We start from the raw sequence: 21,486 nt of genomic DNA, 5'->3' as shown, positions 1-21,486 counted from the left end.
ATATATATATATATATATATATATATATATATATATATATATATATATATGGCACAATAAAAAATAATTTTGCATGTTTTCATTATTGCTAATTTATTTTAATTAATTAAAAAATGTTTTTTATTAATTATTTAATTATTAATTTATATTACGCTAATGACAATTGGTAGATTAAACCGTATTATTATTATTATTATCATGATTATTAATTTCATTGAAAAGACAAAATTCTTTAAAATAAAAAATAGTCGGCCCCCCTGAAAGTGGCCGCTGTGTACGTTCACTGGTTGGTCGGCTGAGAGTGCTAGTATACAGCGCTCACATCTTCCGTGCTATAGGCGGATTTAAGCCTCTCGGGTGATGAGACACACTGCAGGGAGACGATTTTTTCGATGAGGAAAACATTCTCTGTCAAATCGTCACATGGGGTCAATCGCTTCCTGCATCGCGACTGAACTGCTGTACGCTGTTGTGCGTTTTGTTTTTGCTGCGTGGCTCGTATAGTGTTATACCGTTACCGTTGCTCGCGCCGCTGATGTCACATATTTTATTGCGATGATAAGCAAAGTTAAAAATGCCATGTCCTCGCTGGTGGGCGGAATGATCCCGCACGGCCACCACCATCATCCGCAGCAGCACGGATCCGCGCAGAACGGCGGCACGGACGGGCTGCCGCCGCGCTTCCCGTACAGCAGACCCGAGTTTCTGGACCTGACACAGGAGCTGCTGCAGTACTCCACCGAGCACGCGTCCAGACCGGTCATCACGCTCAAGAGAGACAGCAGGCTGCCCTGGCGAACGGGTTACGCGGAGTGAGTCGTGTATTTTTGTCTTAGATGCGCATAATAAATGAATTGTTGGTTAAAACGATACGGTTGGAGTGACGCCATTGGCGACGAAGGTTATATGTCACGCCTAACCAAGGGCAATGGCTCATCATCCTCCTCCTCCTCCAAACGCTCTAGAGTCAGTTTTCGCTGGAATGCGTTATACCTGCCCTGATGACGTAGCTTACAGTTTACTGAGCTAATCATTACATTTTAAACATGAAAATGGTGCACATGTCAGGGCATACGCATAGTTTATACGTAGGATACTGTAGCACTCGTTAAAAGTATATTTACCACAGTACAGCAGGTACAATGTACCACAGTACAGTGCGTTCCCACTGCCTGTGCAGCTGAGACAACATACAGTTTTAAAAACCTGCAAATGCATGATTTCCAGGCCTACAAGAGTCTTAAAAATCTTGAAAATGCCACTGTGCATTACTCTAGTTATGCCCGGTTTCCAGGGGGAGACACCTGGGAACATTGTCCCAGGTTCCAGTGATGCACTGGGGTGCTAAAGCCCTTGACTATTGGTGCATTCAAGTCATGTCCAGATGATGGTATTTAAGAGAAAAGGGAACCTAATGGTATCATTTCCAAGGGAAATCTTAGGATTTACGACTTTCCTTGTTGGGAAATTAAAATAAGAAGAAGAAGAAGAAAATTTGGTGGAAGCAAACTGATGTTGATCAAAATAAGTGATTGTGAATGCTACCTATGTACTGTATGCTTATGTTTGCTATATAGTATCAACTTAATATAATAATAACTTGATAAAATTTTATAATACATTTTAGATATAGAGTTTTAGATTTACAGTGTTTTAGTCTCTTAAACAATATAATATTTTACAATAAAAAATGTAAATATTACAAAGTTATATTAAATATAAATAATTAAATATAACTATTTAATTAAGATATGAGCACAAATATTTCAGTAACGTCACATTGATGCAGGTGAATAATGGGTAATAAAGGATTGGCCAGTTTTCTTTTGGCCAAACCCATTTCAAACAAGCTTATCTTATTATATTATCCGCAATTTTGCTTGGGGGAGCGGGGAAAATATGACGTCATCGCGGTGTTGCTGGAAGTTCGCTTTGAGTACGCGGCGAATTATTCGTGTGGCGGAGTGCACGCCATTTTTTGTAACTTTCCGTATAGCTCCGCATCCGAAAAATGCACGTATGTGTCGGCGTTTGTGTGAAACAGAAGCAGTTTAATGTGAAGTTCAAACTCCATCAGGTGCTTTTTGACGGAAAACGCTTTTTTGGAAAAAAATGTTTGCATAGTTTGTCCAATGCTTCTTATTTGAGGTACGTTTTATTTTTATTGCATAAAATAGAATTACAATTCATTTAGATATTAATTATACACTATTTGCTTAAAGTTGTCTTGTGTTTGATGCGTAATACAGCCAATAGTTTAAGATTGTTTTAAGTTTGTACATAAAGAAATGATTAATTCATATACTCATTCATCACAAGACTTGTACTGGCCACACTGGCAAATTACTTCTCACCGTTGATTCCCGACGGTTTTAAAGGACAATTACTCCTCGTTGCTCCCCTGTCGTTTCAAAGAATAATACAACAGCGAACGCGACAAGTATAAAAGCCTCGTCCGTTTGGGAAGGTGCTCTCGCAATCAGCGTAGCCATGCGAAAGTATAAATCCCGCTTAACTTTGTTCGTTGTTGTTGTCTTCTAAATAATGCCGCGAGTGGGACTTGATGGAGTGACGTCGGACGCGTCTGCGCAGTGAGACACAGGAAACAGAAATACTGCAAAATAATAATAATAACGACTAAACGAGATTAAATAACGTTAAAATATTTCGTTTCGTCTCGGTCAACGAAAATGAAGAGACATTTTAGCATAGTTTTTATTTTGTAAACCACATTTAGTCTCGTTTTGTGTGTCATCATCACATGACCAGCATTTACGTTGCATCTCGTCTCGTTTTCGTCGCATGATAAAGGTTCGTTGACGACGATATTTAGTCATAATTTTCGTTGACGAAAGCAACACTAGTTGTAATCTCAGAAGAAATTATTATTATTTTTTTTAGTGCAGTAAATACAAGCAACAGGAAAAGTCGTGGTCATAAGGAATAGGAACCCTGAGTTTCATCAGGTGTGGTCTGTTGAGTGAAGATCAAGGCCATACTTGCGAACAGTGGCCAAGATCAAAGCCAGGATGATGATGCAGTCTTTGACTCATATCATACCATCAAATTAATGAAGATAATGTTAGGTTGTTTGGGAAAATTGTAGTATTTATGTGACATAGACCTTCTCTGAGCCCAGTGTGAGGAAGAGCTAGCTGAAGAAAGAGCGACTGATTGAAAACAGACCCTGACACTGAAATAAGCCTGGTTAGCCTCTGGTTATTTAATCTATTATTAACTACAGTACAAGATGAGAACTTTGTTTGAGGCCGTGTGATGACAGCAATTGAAACTAAGTGCATTCTCTCAAGTGTTGAAACAAACAGACTTTGTAGCTGGTAGCTTTGGCATGTGTTCACTTACACACGCTAGCAAACAAAGGTAAAGTTATAAACAAAAGCTTTTAGCTCAAATTGATAGTGATAATTTTGAGCAGCAAGTTCAAGTCAACATGAAACAGTCTTCACAGTAACTTTTAGTTCTAATGTGATGTATTTCAAAATAAAATATGCAACTAGAAAAACACCAAAAGACTGTACTTGCTGTTTTCCATGCAGTTCCAATTAATTTAGAACTAAAGCTTCCAAGCTGTAAAGAATACGCAAATGCACCATAAAAGTATCATGGAAGTGTTCAATATATATCTTGTGTGATATGTTTTGAAGACAGACCAAATACACCAGAATACAATCTTCATAGACTTTTATCAGGTTAGACACCTTGTTGAATTTTATATGGATGAAAATGTGGCTGTGAGGCAGTTTTTACAATGGCACGCACAATATAAAGGTCCTTGATCATGTAATTTTAACAACTCACAACTTTCAAAACTATCAAAAATTAAAATATGGCGCCATACTGACTAAAGTCTATTGATAATGTTAATCAGACATCACTGAATCAGGGAGTTGAGAGTCAGATCAGTTAAGATTCATAAATGAATCATTCAAAATGGTTTTGTAAACTTCATCAACTGATTTTTTGGATTCAAAATAGTCCAAATAAGGACTATTTCCGGCAAATAATGATATAAATATCTGCTCTCTCACACATGCTATTGTGAGGCTTCATAAGACTACATCACGTTTTATAATAGCTTTATAGTGCTTTTGCACTTTTTTGAAGTTTCATTGTAATTGCAGACAGCAAAATTCCTTACAAATTTGTCCTTTTCAGTTCCTGAAAAGAAAGAAATTCATACATGTTTGTTTATGAGAGCGAACCATCCCTTTTAAATTCTGACAGAATCTTAAAGGCGCAGTAAGTGATTTTTGAGAAACGCTGTATATTTGAAATCACAAAACAAACACAAACCTACACAAAAGGATCACACCTCTATCTTAATAGCTCCGCCCACAAATTCACAAACATGCAACTCCCCTAATGGGGGCAGCTGTGGCCTAATGGTTAGAGAGTTGGACTTGTAACCCGAAGGTTGCAGGTTCGAGTCTCAGTGCTGGCAGGAGTTGTAGGTGGAAGGGAGTGAATGAACAGCGCTCTCTTCCCTCCTCAATACCCACGGCTGATGTGCCCTTGAGCAAGGCACTAAACCCCCAGTTGCTCCCCGGGCGCTGGATATATAGCTGCCCACTGCTCCGGATGTGTGTTCACGGTGTATGTTCAATTCTCACTGCTGTGTGTGTGTGTGTGTGTGCAATTGGATGGGTTAAATGCAGAGCACCTATTCCGAGTCTGGGTTACCATACTTTGCAAATGTCACGACTTTCACTTTCACTTTCATCATGAGTGGACATGCCCCTTACTGGTGATTGGCTAGAAGTGTGTTTTGATGCACGGTCCGATCCACTTTCAACAGCATTTCTCAGAAATAACTTACTACACTTTTAAAGACAAATTGTGGGATTCAGATTAAAGGCAGCACTGTAGACTCCTCAGATTGCTCAATTCCTGTTTTTTACTCTTAATCACACACACACACACACTTATTTATTATAAGATATTGCTGAATCATCTGCTGTGGCTCGAGGAGATTGGATTTCTATGAACATGGTGTTGCCAAGTTGGCAAAGTTAAACAGATCCAGTGAGCACCCACGCCACAATAGATGAGTTCTTGTCGAATGTATGACTGCAAGTAAATTACAGTCTCTGGTTCTCTGTGGGGATGGATCGAAACTAGTCATTCAGCCACCTAACAACTAGTCAATAAGTTAGTTAGACTAGTTTATGTAGATTTTTTTTCCCCTTTCATGTTTCAGTTTTGATATCTTTAGCAACAGTGCTTTATTTAGCATGCTGACACTGTGCATTGTCTAATTTGTATAGTGAAACCTAGTCAAGTTTGAAAACATGCACTTTTTGTATTGAAGAATCCCTTGAAAAATCATTTCAGTTTGACCTGAACAGTTTGTGTGACACATTTCTGTGGATGGGTCAGTGCAAACAATATTAATCAGCCAAATACTTGAAAACTCTTTTATTTCTTTGGTTTTTGGATTTCTTAATCTGCTTGACAACTAAGTCAGCAGACACGATTCAAGAAACACTGTGCCATAAAAAGGTTTTCATTTATTCTCTATTCTTAAACACAGTGGGTGGAGGTGAAAAATTGCTCATCAGGTTTTTCGAGTTATATTAAAGCTGCATCCCTCTCATGAGCTCACAGCAATGTGAAGATAAAACTATACACAATTCTATAATGCACATAGGAATTTTCTTTTAAAAAGTCACTGAAAGTGGTTATTCGTTTATCACATGAGGAAGGATAGTCATGAGCACACATTTCCTGTGTGACATAGATTATGATAACTCAGGGTACATTTTATAAATCAAGGACTGATAAAATGGACTTTTGAATGTCTTTAAAAGAAGATATTATGTTTACATGTGTGGTATATACAGTATGCCTGAAGATGCACTGCGTTATTGAAACTCTTCTGAGAGTGTCAGATCAATGATGTGATGGTTTTTTAAATGTCATGTAATTAATCACTGAGTAAAAAAAAAATATTTCGAATATATTTCGAACTAATTTTGAATAGACGTTAATGGAGAGAAATGCTTTTTCCTGTAATTCTGTCATTCCACCAGTAGGTTAACTGGCTCATGCTAACCAACCAAACCTTGATTTTTTATTTATTATTATTTTTTTTTATTTTTTTTATTGTGACAGGTTCACAAATTAATTTGCGCTAAATGTGTGCTAAACAAACTTTACACCATGCTGAAATGATCAAGAACATTTAAAAAAAATAAACTTTAACCCCTCTTTTTAATGTAAGAAATGGGGATCCTTCAGAAAAGCACTAGGCTCTTAGCATGAGAAATACTGACTGCTCTTCTCAAGAAAGAAAACAATTGTCAGTTAACCAAAGTCTTCCGAGACAGGAAATCCTAGTTGTGAATTTTTGGTCTGTAAGAACACAACTGGGGTAAAAGGCTTGCTAATAAAGGGTTCAGTTTTGTGGCTTTAGCTCATTGCTCTACTCTGTATTTTCCACAGAAAATGACTTTAGTTCTGCCTTCTTTACAGTACAAGTTCGGCTGTGCTTCACTTGAAAATAGCAGTTTTCCATTTTAAGTGTTACTTTCATTTAAAGAAATTGTACTGTTTTGAAACCTATTGTGGTAGAAGTAAAGTGACTTCAGAAGAAGGAACTTGCTGCAAGGAGAGACTTCCTCTTTTGAGAAGAGCTTATAGTGTACCTAAGACTGGCCTGCTTACTGGTAATGCTTCTGATTATTTTCCATGGTCAGAGCTTAAATAATCAGTCTGGACTTTTGAACTGCTTAGTGAACCATTTGTAGAAGAAATATTGAGTAATAGTCACAAACTTTTGAAGAGAAAGCCCTAACATTTCTAAATATCTGGTCAGGTCTGCTGGGTCATGGCTGTGGCCTCTGAAACATCTTACTGCTCTCAGCAGATTAGGAAGAGAATGGCTTTTTATAATCCAGATTTGGGAAATAATGGCTTTATGTTTCTCTTTATGTTAGATTGCTGTCATACTAGAAATGTTATTCAGCTGCATAATAGGTTTCATATCTGAAAGTTATTGTTTTAAGTTAACACAATTAGTGCGTGCGTGCGTGCGTGCGTGCATGCGTGCGTGTGTGTGTGTGTGTGTGTGTGTGTGTGTGTGTGTGTGTGTGTAAATAGTTATGCAAATTACTGATAGAACACAGAACCTGCTAGTACATAAATATTATAAATTTTAAAACTATAAATTGTGTCCCTGTGACAATGGAATTGTTTAGCTGTTTATTTTTGACGCATGGTTGCAGCAAACAGCGAAGGTCATTGTGTCACTCACTGCATCGTACATTACCTGGTCTCTATGTAAAACCATTCACATAAACTGATAAACAACGTTTTTTTGTGTGCTTGCAGCTGATGAGGCAAACTTTACATGTTTTTTCTCATCATTACAGAACATGCACTCTTTATACTACAAATTATGGGACTATACTGTGCAGAATTGCAGTGTAGCACTGATCATGAACCCTTTGACATAATTTGTTCTTTTACACTCTTGTCTAAACTCATTAATCTCTCATTGTATGCTTTCATATATGGATCAGGTTTGCTAGCCCAGACCAGCTCTGCCTGGTGGGTCAGATTACTGTGTCACTCTTTTCCCTTTTTTGTGTGGTAAAAGAAATCCTTGACAATTTAAAGCTCCATACAGTAGCATTCAGGGCTTGCAAAAGTATAGAAAATCAGATAGGAGTTTAAATGTCAATCAAAAATATTTTTATACACAAATATCAACAAATATGAAGGAAGGAATTATTTCACTATTTACAGGGTATCTGCAGAATTTAAAAAAAATAAATTTAAGGCATTTATGACCCATTTTAAGAGCTGCACAAGTAAAATGAACACCGTATGAGTGGTGTTGGACAATGCCTATGATAACATACAGTATTGAGCCATAAAATGACATGATTTACAGTTCAGATACAAATACAAAAATCTTATACAACAGCATTTCAGCCTTTAGACCATTTTTATGAAAAGGGATAAATCAAGCATATAAATCATTGTCAGTTTAAAACGTATAAATATTATTTTCTTAATTGTTTAGATTTTTAAAAGGCACATTAACTTCTTACTCTCTGTGTTTGCTGCATCAAAACATGAGTTGATATTTGCATTGATCTGACCATAAACAGCAAGAAAAGCTTGTTAGAAATGCAAATTCGTTTTCTGCCACAAGGTGACACTTTAGGAGAGATGAAATATTGCGGTTTCCCCGGTAACGGCTGTACACAAAGCAGCTCCGTGCTCATAAACGCTGCTTTATCAGGAATTATAGGTAAATGAAATAAAAATGCCAACGACAATAAAAATGCCAACGGCCAGTCCATGTGTGAAAATGATGTTGCATGCTCACTGAACCACTCTTTCACAATTTGAGCCCGATGAATCCTGCCATTGTCATCTTGGAATATGCCCGTGCCATCAGGGAAGAAAACATTAATTGATGGAATAACCTGGTCATTCAGTATATTCAGGTAGTCAGCTGACCTCATTCTTTGGGCACATAACATAATCATCCATGCAGTTATTATCCAATGGGAGGATCTTAAATATTTGCTTAGTTAAATCCAGGTGGTGACTTTTTTTGCACGGGCAGTGTATTTAAAACTTTTTTATGGCCTTAAGTTTGATACTATTAACTTTAGGAGTTTTTAAGGACCCGCGGGAGATCTGCATTCAAGGTAGCCCATTGGGCAGAGTGGTGAGACATTTTGGGACGTCGGGCTAGCGATTTTGCGAGCCCTGATGCTGCATTATTTAGATTGTTTAAACAAAACTCTTTCCAAAATAATGCATATCGATATCGGCTCCGATACTGGCATTTTCTGCAGATCGGGTATCGGTCAGATGAGACCGATCCAAATCCGATGCGTTTACTATTCTGTTATTGTTGAGCCCACGAAAGGCACAAAAACATTATAAAGCGTTCTGAAGTGTTCTGAAGCTGTTCCATAGTTCAATGTGAGGTACAGATTAATAATGAAGACATTAAATTCAAGTTCACATAAACTATTCTTTCTGCTGCGGCTGTCTGTCATCCTCCAGTGTGTTGCGTTCGGTTACTACAGTCAAAACGATGAAATTCTCTTCAAGAGCGCACAGTAACTGAGGTTTAAAACTGTTCAAAGAAAAGACTCAAACTAACACACAGATTTAATACACTATGTATCAATATTTCTTCCCTTTGTAACCAGTTCACCAAATCGGACTGAATCGTTTGAAACGGTTCGCATCTCCAGTAGTATTAATCCACAAATTACTTAAGTTATTCGCTTTTTTAACGTGGCTGACACTCCCTCTGAATCGAAATAAACTGAGTAATTCATTTACTTAAACAGTACACTTACTGAACTGCTGTGAAGAGAGAACTAAAGAGGAACACGAGCAGAGCAGCATGTGTGTTGTACTAACTTTTTACAACAATACAAAGAGCAATGTGTAACATTTTACCAGATTTTAGACTTAATTCAATTTTATTTGTAAATAAAATATTTCACTAGATTTTATATAATTATTGTGCACCTGTGATTTTCCTGGAGTATCTTTTGCTGCTGAGTTATCCACTAACCTAGTTTATAATAGTATTTTTGTCATAGACTATGATTATATATTTTTTCATTTGTTATTTTTCATTAAAATGAAGTTGTCTATATGTAGTAGATTGTGATTAACACACAAAAGAGTGACGGTCAGGTCAACACAGAGAAGTATAGAAATTCTATGGTATTGGTATTGTTGCATCCCTAATATATATACATATATAATACTGTTGTTTTGAACTTTCTATTCATCAAAGAATCTGAAAAAAAGTATCATGGTTTCCACATAAAATATGAACTTTTTTAACATTGATAATAATAAGAAATGTTTCTGGAGCAAATCAGCAGCAAATCAGCAAATTAGAATGATTTCTGAAGGATCATATGGTATTGGGGAAGCAGAAGTCGTGGCCTAATGGTTAGAAAGTTTGACTCCTAACCCTAAGGTTGTGGGTTTGGGTCTCGGGCTGGCAATACCACAACTGAGGCTCCCTTGAGCAAGGCACCGAACCCCCAAATGCTCCCCAGGCGACGCAGCATAAATGGCTGCCCACTGCTCTGGGTGTGTGTTCACGGTGTGTGTGTGTTCACTGCTTTGTGTGTGCACTTTGGATGGGTTAAATGCAGAGCACGAATTCTGAGTATGGGTCACCATACTTGGCTGTATGTCACGTCACTTTTTTTCACTTTTTTGTTAACACAGAGTAATGATGCTGAAAATTCAGCTTTGCATCCAAGAAATAAATCAAATTTAAAAATATATTCAAATAGAAAATATTTATTTCAAATTGTAATAATATTTCACAATTTTTTTTAATAAGTGATTTGGTCTCTCTTTCAGGGTGATAAATGCTGGGAAGAGCATGCTGAATGAAGACCAGGCTTCCTGTGAGCTGCTGTATATCAGGAAAATGAGTAGTAAGCAGCAGCGCTGCTCCATGTTACTGGAGGACAGTGGGGTAAGTGAGTCTTTGACATAGCATCCTAAAAAGACCATTGAAATCAATGGTGAAGCGGGTCTTCACTGCACTTCAATTCTTGGTATCAATATTTATGGAACTGCTGTGGATCAATTGTACTGGATAAAACTGGTCTCAGGTAAGATTATGAAAGATTTAGCTTACTGATGGAGCACTGAACCCACTGATCCTGGAGATCCCATTGAGCTCAGGCATCTGTTGATGAAATCTAATCTAAACTGAAAGAAAATCCAGATATAACTGGAAAGCCTGCCATTTTTGAAACTACATTACAGAACAATAAAGTTCTTGAAATTTACCAAAATTCAGTTCTGAACCGAACCACTTGGTGATCTTTATGAAAGTTAAAATAGCTCTCAACAAGTATACTGACAACCCTTTTGAAGTCAGAAATAGAGCAGGTGCCTACAAAAGCTGGTAGTGGTTCATCAATCCACCAATAAACTTGTTCTGGTTCTTGGTTAGTACACTGCTCATAGCTATCTTGCCAAACTCAGTTATTCAAAACTAAATCAAATTATAGAACAGCATTGTGTGCTTCATTGGGTAATTACAGATCTAAAATTATATAAATGAAGCTGAAGTTTCCAATACAAGCTGACATTCAAAAGGCCTTTGTGTCTCAGCAAGTATGTTGAAGTGAAACTTCTTTTTTTCCGTTTGAGAGTTTTGATCATGTGATGTGGTCTAGGTAGTGTTTTCACCTATCCTGGACTTATGACTCTGATCTCTCTGATCCTCATCCGCAGTCTGACCCTTACATCCGCTCCATTTTATCCCATAATAACACATGTAATCCAGTGCAAAAGTGGAAAACGTCTTCTTAGATAATATTGTGTTGTGAATTGAATAAGGTTACATTCCTCTCTCCTAAAGGGGTCCAGTTATGCGTTTTCTCTGTTTTTGTAAACTTTAGTGTGTAATGTTGCTGTTTGAGAATAAACAAAAAAGATCTGCAAGGTTACAAAGCTTAAAATTCATTCTAAGAGAAATTCTCTTTAACAGTAAATACTTTTAAAGAATTACAACAAACGGCTCGGTCAGACTACAACCCGCTTCTTTCTGGATATTGTGAAGTCACATTGTCACTCATTTAAATAACTCCCACCAACGGAATATACGCCAAAAAAGGTGCGAGGCCTGGTCGAGCCATGTTAGAGAAGATGAAGAAGAAGAGCTGCTTTAATAGTACATTGTTGGCATGTTAAAGGGACGCTGTTTTTTCCACCAAAACCCCATTGTTTGGCCTGCCTAAGGTGGACAAACTTATTTTTACAACTTTTAACTACTGTTTTACTGCTGTTAATGTCATACTGTTGTAATTAAGTCATACTGTATACATTTAATACATATTATCGTTGCACTTTTCCTATATATAGTATCTACAGTTACTTTTAAATTGCACCAGTCTGAAACTTACTGTAAAATCCATGATTGCAAAGGTTCTGCACAATTCTCTTGTTCGTAAACATTGTCAGGGACTAAATTAGTATGGCAAAATTGACGCCATTGTTAATATTTACAGCTGAGCGGATGAAACTCATGGTTATGGTTAAGGGTTGTGACCATAGACTGTAAAAAGAACTAACTAAATTTATTTGTGTAATTTTATAATTTAGTTTGGCTCACTTCCTATTTGTTTACATGGAGAAGGCAGGGTTTATGACCTATACTGCAGCTAGCCAATCAGAGCACATTTCGGTGCTGCGATAATATAAAATATGTGAAAAATTATGCGTTTTTGGAACATTTGATCATGAAAACCTATTCTAGTACACCCCAAAAAACAATATTAAGAATTCGTAAAAGGGCATAATAAGACCCTTTTAACCACTCTCACTTATGTTCTTCTAATATATTAGTAAAATTGCATAGGACAGATTAAAAATGAGACAATGGTTGATCTGTATTCTGTTTTGTTGACAATAAAAGGTACAGAACTAGATTTTGACATTTATTTGGAGAAAATGTATGTGGGTGGCTGCCAGGGTGTTGCTAATGTGTTCTGAGCATGATGCCGTATGGTTGCTAGGGTGTTGTGGATGGTTGCCAGGGAGTTTTATTATCATGTTGCTTTATGGTTGCAATTTGTTATCTATTCAATCTAATTGATGCGTACAAGAAACAGTTGAGTTCATTGACGAGATCTCATTTGTATGTAGTTTCCAACAATCAGAAATAGACTGTTAATCTCCAGCAGTGTTTACTCACGAGAGTTTGTTAACCAGGACACTGACCTCTCACTTCTCTTCCCTTCACTTCTGCTTGCATCACGTGGTGTTGCCCTCCCCCACTTAATACCCCTCTCAACTGCTCTAAATCAATTACATCATCCTATCATCTGCTGCGCTGCCTGTCTGCAAGAGTCTATGTACAGACAAACAAGCAGATAAAAGGATAGCAAAGACCACATATTCACTTGAGTTGAACCTCTTTCTCTTTAGTATCAGAGGTCCAGCTACAAGCTTCCCAGCTGGCTGTTGATCTGACATAACTGAGCAAGTGTAAGCTCTCTGAGTTAATCTCGTCAGCAAGTAATGACAGGAAATTGAGATTGGAGAGTATTTCTAGAAAAGCTATGGAACGGGTCCAGATGCCCCCCTGTGGTTTTGAAAAGGCTTTACATGTTTTTGTGCCATCTTACATTGCTCTCTGAAATACTTAATATTGATTGGTATAAAGTCTATTGTGTCAAAAGTTTTCTGTTGAAAATTTACTGAATTGTATAACTGATCTGAGTCCCAGACTAATCTGCTAGTGTGATTGGTTTATTCAAAACTGCTACTTTTTGGTATGGCAATTTATTAAAGGGGAAGCGTATAATTTTTTTAATGAATTTATATATATATATATATATATATATATATATACACAATATATACACAATACTTTCTCTTATTTCAGCTAATGTACAGCTATATGTAAGTCACTAAGGTTTGAGCTCCCAAAGAGTGTAAACATTGTGGTTTTGTGGCTCATTCGAAACATTGCTCTGTTAGTTTGAAGCAAGAGGTCAATGTTCAGCTAGTTAGCATGAGCCAATTAGCCCCTACTGGTAGAAACTGTAAATACAACATTATGAAGCATCTTAAAAAGCAACACATCTTTTCAAAAGTAATTCTGAATAAATAAATGAAAAAAAAAATTGAGATATTTTTAATTTACATTATTTCTTAATATTATAATATTATATTATATTTTAAAATATATATATTTTATATTTTATGTGTTAAATTATATATATTATATTTATATAAATCATTACTAATAATAATAAATTATACAAACAAACAAATAAATAAATTAATTCTAAATAAACTGTTAAAATATTCAATTATTTAAAATAACACACCCAATTGCATAAGTTTGAACAGGCTACTTGATAGTTGTTTAAAGTCATTTTATTTATACTTATTTATTAATTTGATGTATTTTTTAAATGTGCATATATTTACTTATAATTTATATAATTTCAGTCAATTTTATATATATGGTATTTTTATATAGTTTATATAAATTGTTACTAACAAACAAATTAATAGATAAATAATCAATCAATCAATCAATCGATCGATCAAGTAGACCCATCTCAAACATATCCAATTGGGTGTATTATATTAAATTATATATAGACTTTTTATATTATTATTGTTGTTGTTGTTATATTTGTTATATTATTATTAAATGTTTAATATAATATACCCAATTGCATAAGACCTGTTTATTTAAACAATGACATAGTGTACAGGAGGGGGGAAAAAGTTCTTGTTTTTTGCAGTTCTGTTTCATGCCGCTAATGGTGCAGAAATGACACACCTTGTCCTCTTTCTCATCCCTTCAGGACACCACAGGCATTCCCATGCACTTCTGGGGAGTGTTTGATGGACACGCCGGTTCTGGTGCTGCTCTCATGGCATCCAAACTTCTGCAGCGTATCATCCGCGATCGGCTTTGTGATGTGGCCCATCTTCTTGAAAATCAAAACAGTCCTCCTCCTATCTGTCTGGCTAAGAATGGCAGTCCCTTCCAGGCTGAGGCGAAAAAAGGGGCCTGCTTAGATGGAGAGGAGCAAGATGGGCTCCTGGATGAGCCGCGGTTCCACATGGAGAAAGACATCAGTGTGGAGAGCCTGGTGATGGGGATCATAGAGACCGCCTTCAGACAGATGGTGAGAACTGTAAATGATAAGATACGCCTGTGGACTTTTTCATGAAGGACTATGTGTGCAAATTAAAAATAAAATAAAGAAATGATCAGTATGTAAATACAAATGTAAATAAATTAATTAATCATTCTTCAAATTGACATTTGAAACAATTTATTGAATTCATGTTTAAATGTTATTATATGTAACAAATAATAAATTGATGTATAATTTGAAAGTGCAACATTTATAATGCATTAAGTGTGTCATTAAAAAATAAAATAAATGATCAATGTATTCAAAAAGACCAATTTAAATTAAAAAATGAATCATACATAGTTTAAACTGATGGATATTTAAAACAATTTATTGAATTATTTAATTTATTGAATTCATGATGATATGTTGCTAGATGCAACAGATAATAAACTGATACTGTATATAATTTTAAGTGCAATATTTAAAGTGCATAATTATAAGGCATTTGCCAGCTATTTTTCTTTATCTCTTTGCCGGTTTGCTTAAAAATGATTTTGGATACTTTACATTTGGCAGCAGCCAATGAACATTCGACTGGATTTTAAGACACCCCTCTTTAAAGTGTCTCATGTTTTTTGTGTGTTTTTAAAAATGCAATTTAAAGTTATTATTGTATTATTTGTATACTGTATACATTTTAAAATGTAAATATGTTTATTTATTTGTCCATTTGAGCAGTGATATATTAATGTATTATTTTATTTGTTGGCACAGATGTTTAAACGTTAAGACTGGGCATTGTACACAAAATTCATGTTGTGATTTTACTGACTGTTGAGCAGATGTGTGCAAAGAGAAGAGAAAACTGAATCTGTGTCTGTGTCCCACTCTATAGGATGACCTGATAGAAAAGGAGAAAGAATCTTTCAACATCTCTGGTGGCTGTTGTTCCTTGATAGCAATTCACTTGTTGGGGAAACTCTATGTAGCAAACGCTGGAGACAGCAGGTAAGAGGACTCAAAAAGATCCAGTGAATAAATGTGCATGCTATATTAGCAATCTAAGAGGTTTTTATATTTTAGATAAATAAAGAAATGTGCATCGAAAAGCTTATTATACAAAATAAATGAGGTTGAATGTCGATCCTAATCTTGCCAAGATGCGAATTTTAGACTGTGAACTTGCAAATCATAAAAGATGAGTGTGATGCATTCTTGTTATAGAAGGACATTGTACAGTGTTATATTTGCCTCAGTAAACACTGAAATTTCAGTCTAATGAAATATGGAGGAAATTGTTGTTGCTTGAAATGAAAAGATGACAGTAATATGTCTCTAAGGAGATAATGCTTCTTCTGCTTTACTGTTATTGCAGCAGTACGCTCCATGTTAATTTTGCAAAGATGTTGGCCAAGTGACTCAATTACTGTAACAGTTAGCAATGATGATTATCTAGGGGATTTTATCAATAAATGAGAAAATAATTGCAGTAGGTACTGTATGTATAACTTGCTATTTACCGTATCATCCAGTCTTTTATAAATTGCTTAGAAACAATTGTAAAATTCCCAATGTTATTTTCCCACAGAGCCATAATTGTCCGAAACAATGAGGTCATCCCAATGTCCAATGAATTCACACCAGAAAGTGAAAGACAGCGGCTACAGTACCTGGTGCGTCATCTTGTGTTATTGTCCTGATATAATTTCCATTCCATTCTTAATCCTGTTCATGCTCCATTTCTATTAGATCTTCAATTCTGTTACACTTCCATGGCGTTTGTGCTCTTTTTGTCTAGGGCTTCCTCAAACCGGAGCTACTTGGAAATGAGTTTACACATATTGAATTCCCCAGACGTATCCAACACAATGAACTCGGCAAGAAGATGCTTTTTAGAGACCACACAATGACTGGCTGGTAATTCTGAATGGGATGAACTAAAGCAGGCTTAATTTTATAACATACATTATTATTTTATTTACACACATATATATATATATATATATATATATATATATAAACTTTAAGTCTTTGGTTTTATTGCATTTATAACAGTTACCTGTAATTTTTTCAGGGCATATAAGACAATTGTAGAAGACGATCTGAAGTTCCCACTGATTTATGGGGAGGGGAAAAAGGTAAGTGAATAATTCTGCTTCTTTTTAATTTCAAAAGGTCCAGGTGCTGTAAATGGATTTTATTTAAAGCTGCATAATGGTAACATTTGTTACAGACCTAACATAATATCATCTAATGAAGGTGTTTTTCTGCCGTTTTCACAGCTATTTATTACAAAGCAGGAGTAGTGAGGTGTTGCAAATGAGAATTGCTAAAATGTTCTGCCAGTTGTAGGCCAGAATAATGTCTTGTTTGATAAAGTCTGTATGAATATAAAATCACTTTTTTGCTCTAACAGCACATAAATCTCCAGCTGTGAGTGTGTGTGTTTTGTGCTCTTAGGCTCGAGTCATGGCTACTATTGGAGTAACGCGTGGTTTAGGGGATCACGACTTGAAAGTGTACAACTCCAACATTCATATCAAACCTTTCCTATCCTGCTGCCCAGAAGTGAGTGTATTATTGGATATTTGTATGCAAGGTCATTTATTTACTCATTCAAATAGTCGTTTAGCTACAAGTTTTTGAGTCACTTCTTACTTTAAATGGACAGTTTACCCAAGATGTTTCATGTTATTTCAAACCTGTTTTTGTGTAAATAAAAAATATACGGCATATGAAGCATAACAGCCTCAAAATAATATAATATCATTCTCATATCTAGGTCAAGGTGTACAACATTTCTGAGCACAAACATGGGTCTGATGATGTCCTGATCATGGGTAGTGATGGACTGTGGGACGTTACAGCTGACAGAGATGTTGCTGACGCAGTATCAACTTTCTTGTCTGGTCGTGAGCCCAATGATCCCTTGAGGTAAGTTCTAGATCTTTCCATCATAACTGACGTGATCACAGGTAGATCTCCTGGAGATCAGTTCCAGTTGTCATAGTGGACAGCATACATTTTCCCCACACATTCACAAAAACATTGTAAATGCAAATAATAAAATGTAACTACACTAAAGTCTCTCATGCTTATCAATACAGCTTTGATTTGATCCATAATACAGTAAAAACAATAATATTGTAAAATAATATTGTTGTAATATTTAAAATTTTGTTATAATATTTCAATATTTAACATTTTAAAATGTAATTTTAAGTGATGGCAAAGCTGAATCAGTTGCACGCAATCCTTCAGAAATAATTCTAACATGCTGTTTTTGTGCTAAAAAAACATTTATTATTATCAATGTTGAAAACAGTTGTGCTGCTTAAAGGGTTAGTTCACCCCAAAATCAAAATTATGTTATGAATTACTCACCCTTATCTCGTTCCAAACCCGTAAGACCTTTGTTTATCTTCGGAACACAAATTAAGACATTTTTATTAAATCAGAGAGCTATCTGACCCTCCATAGACAGCAACACAACTGAAATATTCCCAGGTCCAGAAACATAGTAAATACATCGCTAAAAGACATCAGTGGCTTAACTTCAGTTTTGTGATTTTTTTGCGCAGAAAATAACATAATATCATTCAATATCATTTCAATATAATTTCAATATCAAAACAAAAATAACATAATTTACTCAACCGTTCTTCTCCACCGAGTTATCCTTCTCTTCCGCGATTTTGGAGAGTACCCAAGAACGTATTGGTAATAAGCAGCGTTGTTTACGTTCGGGGAGAAAGTGCGCACATGAACGTACTTTGCGTAATAAGCGTTGTTTTCATTTAGGGGAAAGCATGAGTATGCATTGTAATACTCTCTAAAATTGCAGAAGACGTAATTCGGGGGAGAAGAATGGTTGAGTAAATTAAGTTATTTTAGTTTTCTTTGCTCAAAAAAAAAGTATTCTCGTAGTATCGCAAAACTGAAGTTAAGCCACTGATGTCAGCGTTGCTGTTTATGGAGGGTCAGATAGCTCTCCGATTTAATCAAAAATATCTAAATTTGTGTTTTGGAGATGAACGAAGGTCTTACGGGTTTGGAACGATATGAGGGTGAGTAATAAATGACATAATTTTAATTTTGGGGTGAACTAACCCTTTAAGCAGCACAACTGTTGTCAACATTGATAACAATAAATGTTTTTAGCACAAAAACAGCATGTTAGAAAGGTTTCTGAAGGATTGCGTGAAACTGATTCAGCTTTGTCATCACTTAGAATTACATTTTAAAATGTTAATATTGAAATATTATAAAAAAAATATTAAATATTACAATAATATTTCACAATATTATTGTTTTTACTGTATTATGGATCATATTAAAGCTGTATTGTTCTGAAGATGAACAAAGGTCTTACGGGTTTGGAACGACATGAGGGTGGGTAATTAATGAAATAATTTTCATTTTGGGGTGAACTAACCCTTTAATATTATTGTGGAAACCATAATTTCTTCTTTTTTTTCCCAGAATGTTTTTGTATGTATGTGTGTATACACACACATTTTATATTATTAGATACAATATAATTATGCAATATATATATATATATATATATATATATATATATATATATATAGTTTCATTTATATGAAATAGGTATCTTGTGTAACATAATAAATGTCTTTACTGTCAATTAATTTAATGCATCCTTGCTAGATAAAAAATATTAATTTCTTTCAAAAAATATTACTTTTAAATGTTAGTATATATAACTGTGCATAGTTAAGAGAGCTAAATAAATAAGTTGATCATTTGCTGAATCGGGTGTGTTGTTGTAGTTACACCAGTAGATGTCAGTGTACAGTTTGTCATCACCAAGGCCCTCTGTTGTCATTTTTATTTACTTTAATGCTCAAATGCTGATATCATGTTTGTGATGTTTTTAAAGGTACACTTTAGCAGCACAAGACCTCCTTATGCGCTCACGTGGAGTCCTGAAGGAGCGAGGCTGGCGCCTGCCCAATGAGAGACTTGGCTCAGGTGATGACATCACAGTGTTTGTCATTCCATTGGCCGGGGCAGAGTTAGAGACATGACCAGGTTGATCCGCCTTCACTGGACAAGCACACCAGGACACGTCCCTGGCTCCATCCCAGAGAAAGGGCTAGGAAAACCAAGAAATCAATTTTCAATCCGTCAGATGGCTCGGATATGAGAGACATTAAATACAACTTCCCCTTGTCCTCCTATTTCTCCTCCGAGTCGCACCATGAATATCGTCAAGCCCATGTCAGGTGTGAGGTGACATCATCAAGTGCCATTTCTCTCGCTCTCCATTTCCTTTCTGATTTGTCGAACACACCTCTGCAAGTCAGTACGGGACATAAGGGCTCGTAACGTTTGAGTATTATTTTAACATCAGTTTGAATCTGAATCTCAGTGTGGCAAAAGGAACAAGCCAATACTGCTAAAAAGCCCTTCAAAAGCCCTGATGGCAAGGGAAATAAAAACCGAAGCACTTTATATGTAGCAGAATCCATTTGAGCTGTAATTTAAACTGCTGATTATATTTCCTAACTGTTCTCCAAAGAATGTTTCTGTCGACCGAGTTTAAGGTTTTCTATAGCAAAATGCAATCAACAACAAAAAACGATGGGCATTTCCTTGCGAATGCTGAGTTTTTTGTTCATTTCAGCTGTTTTGGGTTCATCCTTTTACATGAAAGCAATGCAAATGTCTATATTCTGGAACTAGTATTAAATATAGTTCTGTAGAACTAACCTCACAAATAACCTAAATCATCTAGTACAGTGTAAGTCATTGACATGCAGCAGGCTTTACATTCACAACTGAACTGATTGCTTGAACTGCTTTAGATTTGAACATCGTAGCTGAATGACCTGTTTATTTTGCTGTAGATAAAACCTAATTTGGTCTGAAACCATGTCAGAAAAGAATCTCAAATCCAACAACCATCTAGATTCAAACCTGAAACTGAGAAACCTGGAATTAGTTTCATCAGTCATGTGTTTTTGTACACCTTGAATGTACCTTGTTTCCTTTTCTTGATGTCAGTGTTGTGTCTGTGAAGTATATAGTAAATATATATTGATTTCTGCCTTTCAAATGATGATTCATTGTCAAAGAGTTACTCTTTGCAAATGATGTGACTAATTCTAAATAAATCTATCCTTTTTATAATGGCTATGTTGTATTTTTTGTGCTATAATAATTTGCTCTATTGTGCATGAGAAATTAGTGTTATTGGTGTTACTGGTTTATGGTGCACTAATTTTCGTGCACTGTAGCTTGTTAGAAGGAATTAATAGATACTTAGGACTATAATGATTATAATATATGCTGTTATATAAAATTATATAAAGATAAAAAGCAGCCACTATTTGTACACTCTCAGTAAAGTACCCTTTCAAAAGGTGCTTGTATAGTATGTACTATTTAGGTACCATTATGTACACTTTAGGTACTTATATGCACTGTTTAGGAGTAAATTAGTTACAAAAGTGTACCTTTTGAAAAGATATCGCACCAGTGACAGCTTTTGTACCTTTTTTTTTCTGAGTGTAGCTTTTCATATTGATCAAAAATACAAAGTAAAAACAGATATTTAATAGTGGAGACCTATTGAAAGCTAATAAGCATATTTTACAGTGAAAACTGTAATATTGTAACTATTATTACAAGTTCAAATAACTGTTTTCTATTTAAATATATTTTTTCAAATGTAATTTATTCCTGTGATGGCAAAGCTGCATCATTACTCCAGTCTTCAGTGTCACATGATCCTTCAGAAATCATTCTAATATGCTGATTTACTGCACAAGAAAAAAAAAAAGTGATTATTATCGTGAATATTCAGAACAATTGT

General features: G+C 35.4%; 1 protein-coding gene across 1 annotated transcript; it reads left to right on the top strand.

Annotated features, from left to right (window-relative positions):
- Window positions 1-308: 308 nt before the first annotated feature.
- On the top strand, window positions 309-20,803 carry ppm1j (protein phosphatase, Mg2+/Mn2+ dependent, 1J). The gene is made up of 10 exons (XM_042758854.1): window positions 309-812; window positions 10,384-10,501; window positions 14,364-14,690; window positions 15,541-15,653; window positions 16,234-16,318; window positions 16,444-16,562; window positions 16,720-16,783; window positions 17,106-17,213; window positions 17,428-17,579; window positions 19,549-20,803. Exons 1-10 carry the CDS (start codon window positions 556-558, stop codon window positions 19,694-19,696), a joined length of 1,491 nt encoding a protein of 496 aa, XP_042614788.1. The 5' UTR covers window positions 309-555; the 3' UTR covers window positions 19,697-20,803.
- The last annotated feature ends 683 nt before the right edge of the window (window positions 20,804-21,486 follow it).

This window comes from Cyprinus carpio, chromosome A6 (genome assembly GCF_018340385.1).
Source record: "Cyprinus carpio isolate SPL01 chromosome A6, ASM1834038v1, whole genome shotgun sequence".
Lineage (NCBI taxonomy): Eukaryota > Metazoa > Chordata > Actinopteri > Cypriniformes > Cyprinidae > Cyprinus > Cyprinus carpio.
The sequence above is the reverse complement of the archived record's forward strand: the minus strand, read 5'-3'. Positions and strand labels throughout refer to the sequence as shown.

What these genes read in the sequence shown, in the direction of transcription:
- ppm1j (XM_042758854.1), top strand. Translation starts at nt 556, where the DNA reads ATGATAAGCAAAGTTAAAAATGCCATGTCCTCGCTGGTGGGCGGAATG. An exon ending in TGTTACTGGAGGACAGTGGG is followed by an intron (nt 10,502 to 14,363) that starts GTAAGTGAGTCT and finishes TCATCCCTTCAG; the next exon opens with GACACCACAGGCATTCCCAT. An exon ending in GCAAACGCTGGAGACAGCAG is followed by an intron (nt 15,654 to 16,233) that starts GTAAGAGGACTC and finishes ATTTTCCCACAG; the next exon opens with AGCCATAATTGTCCGAAACA.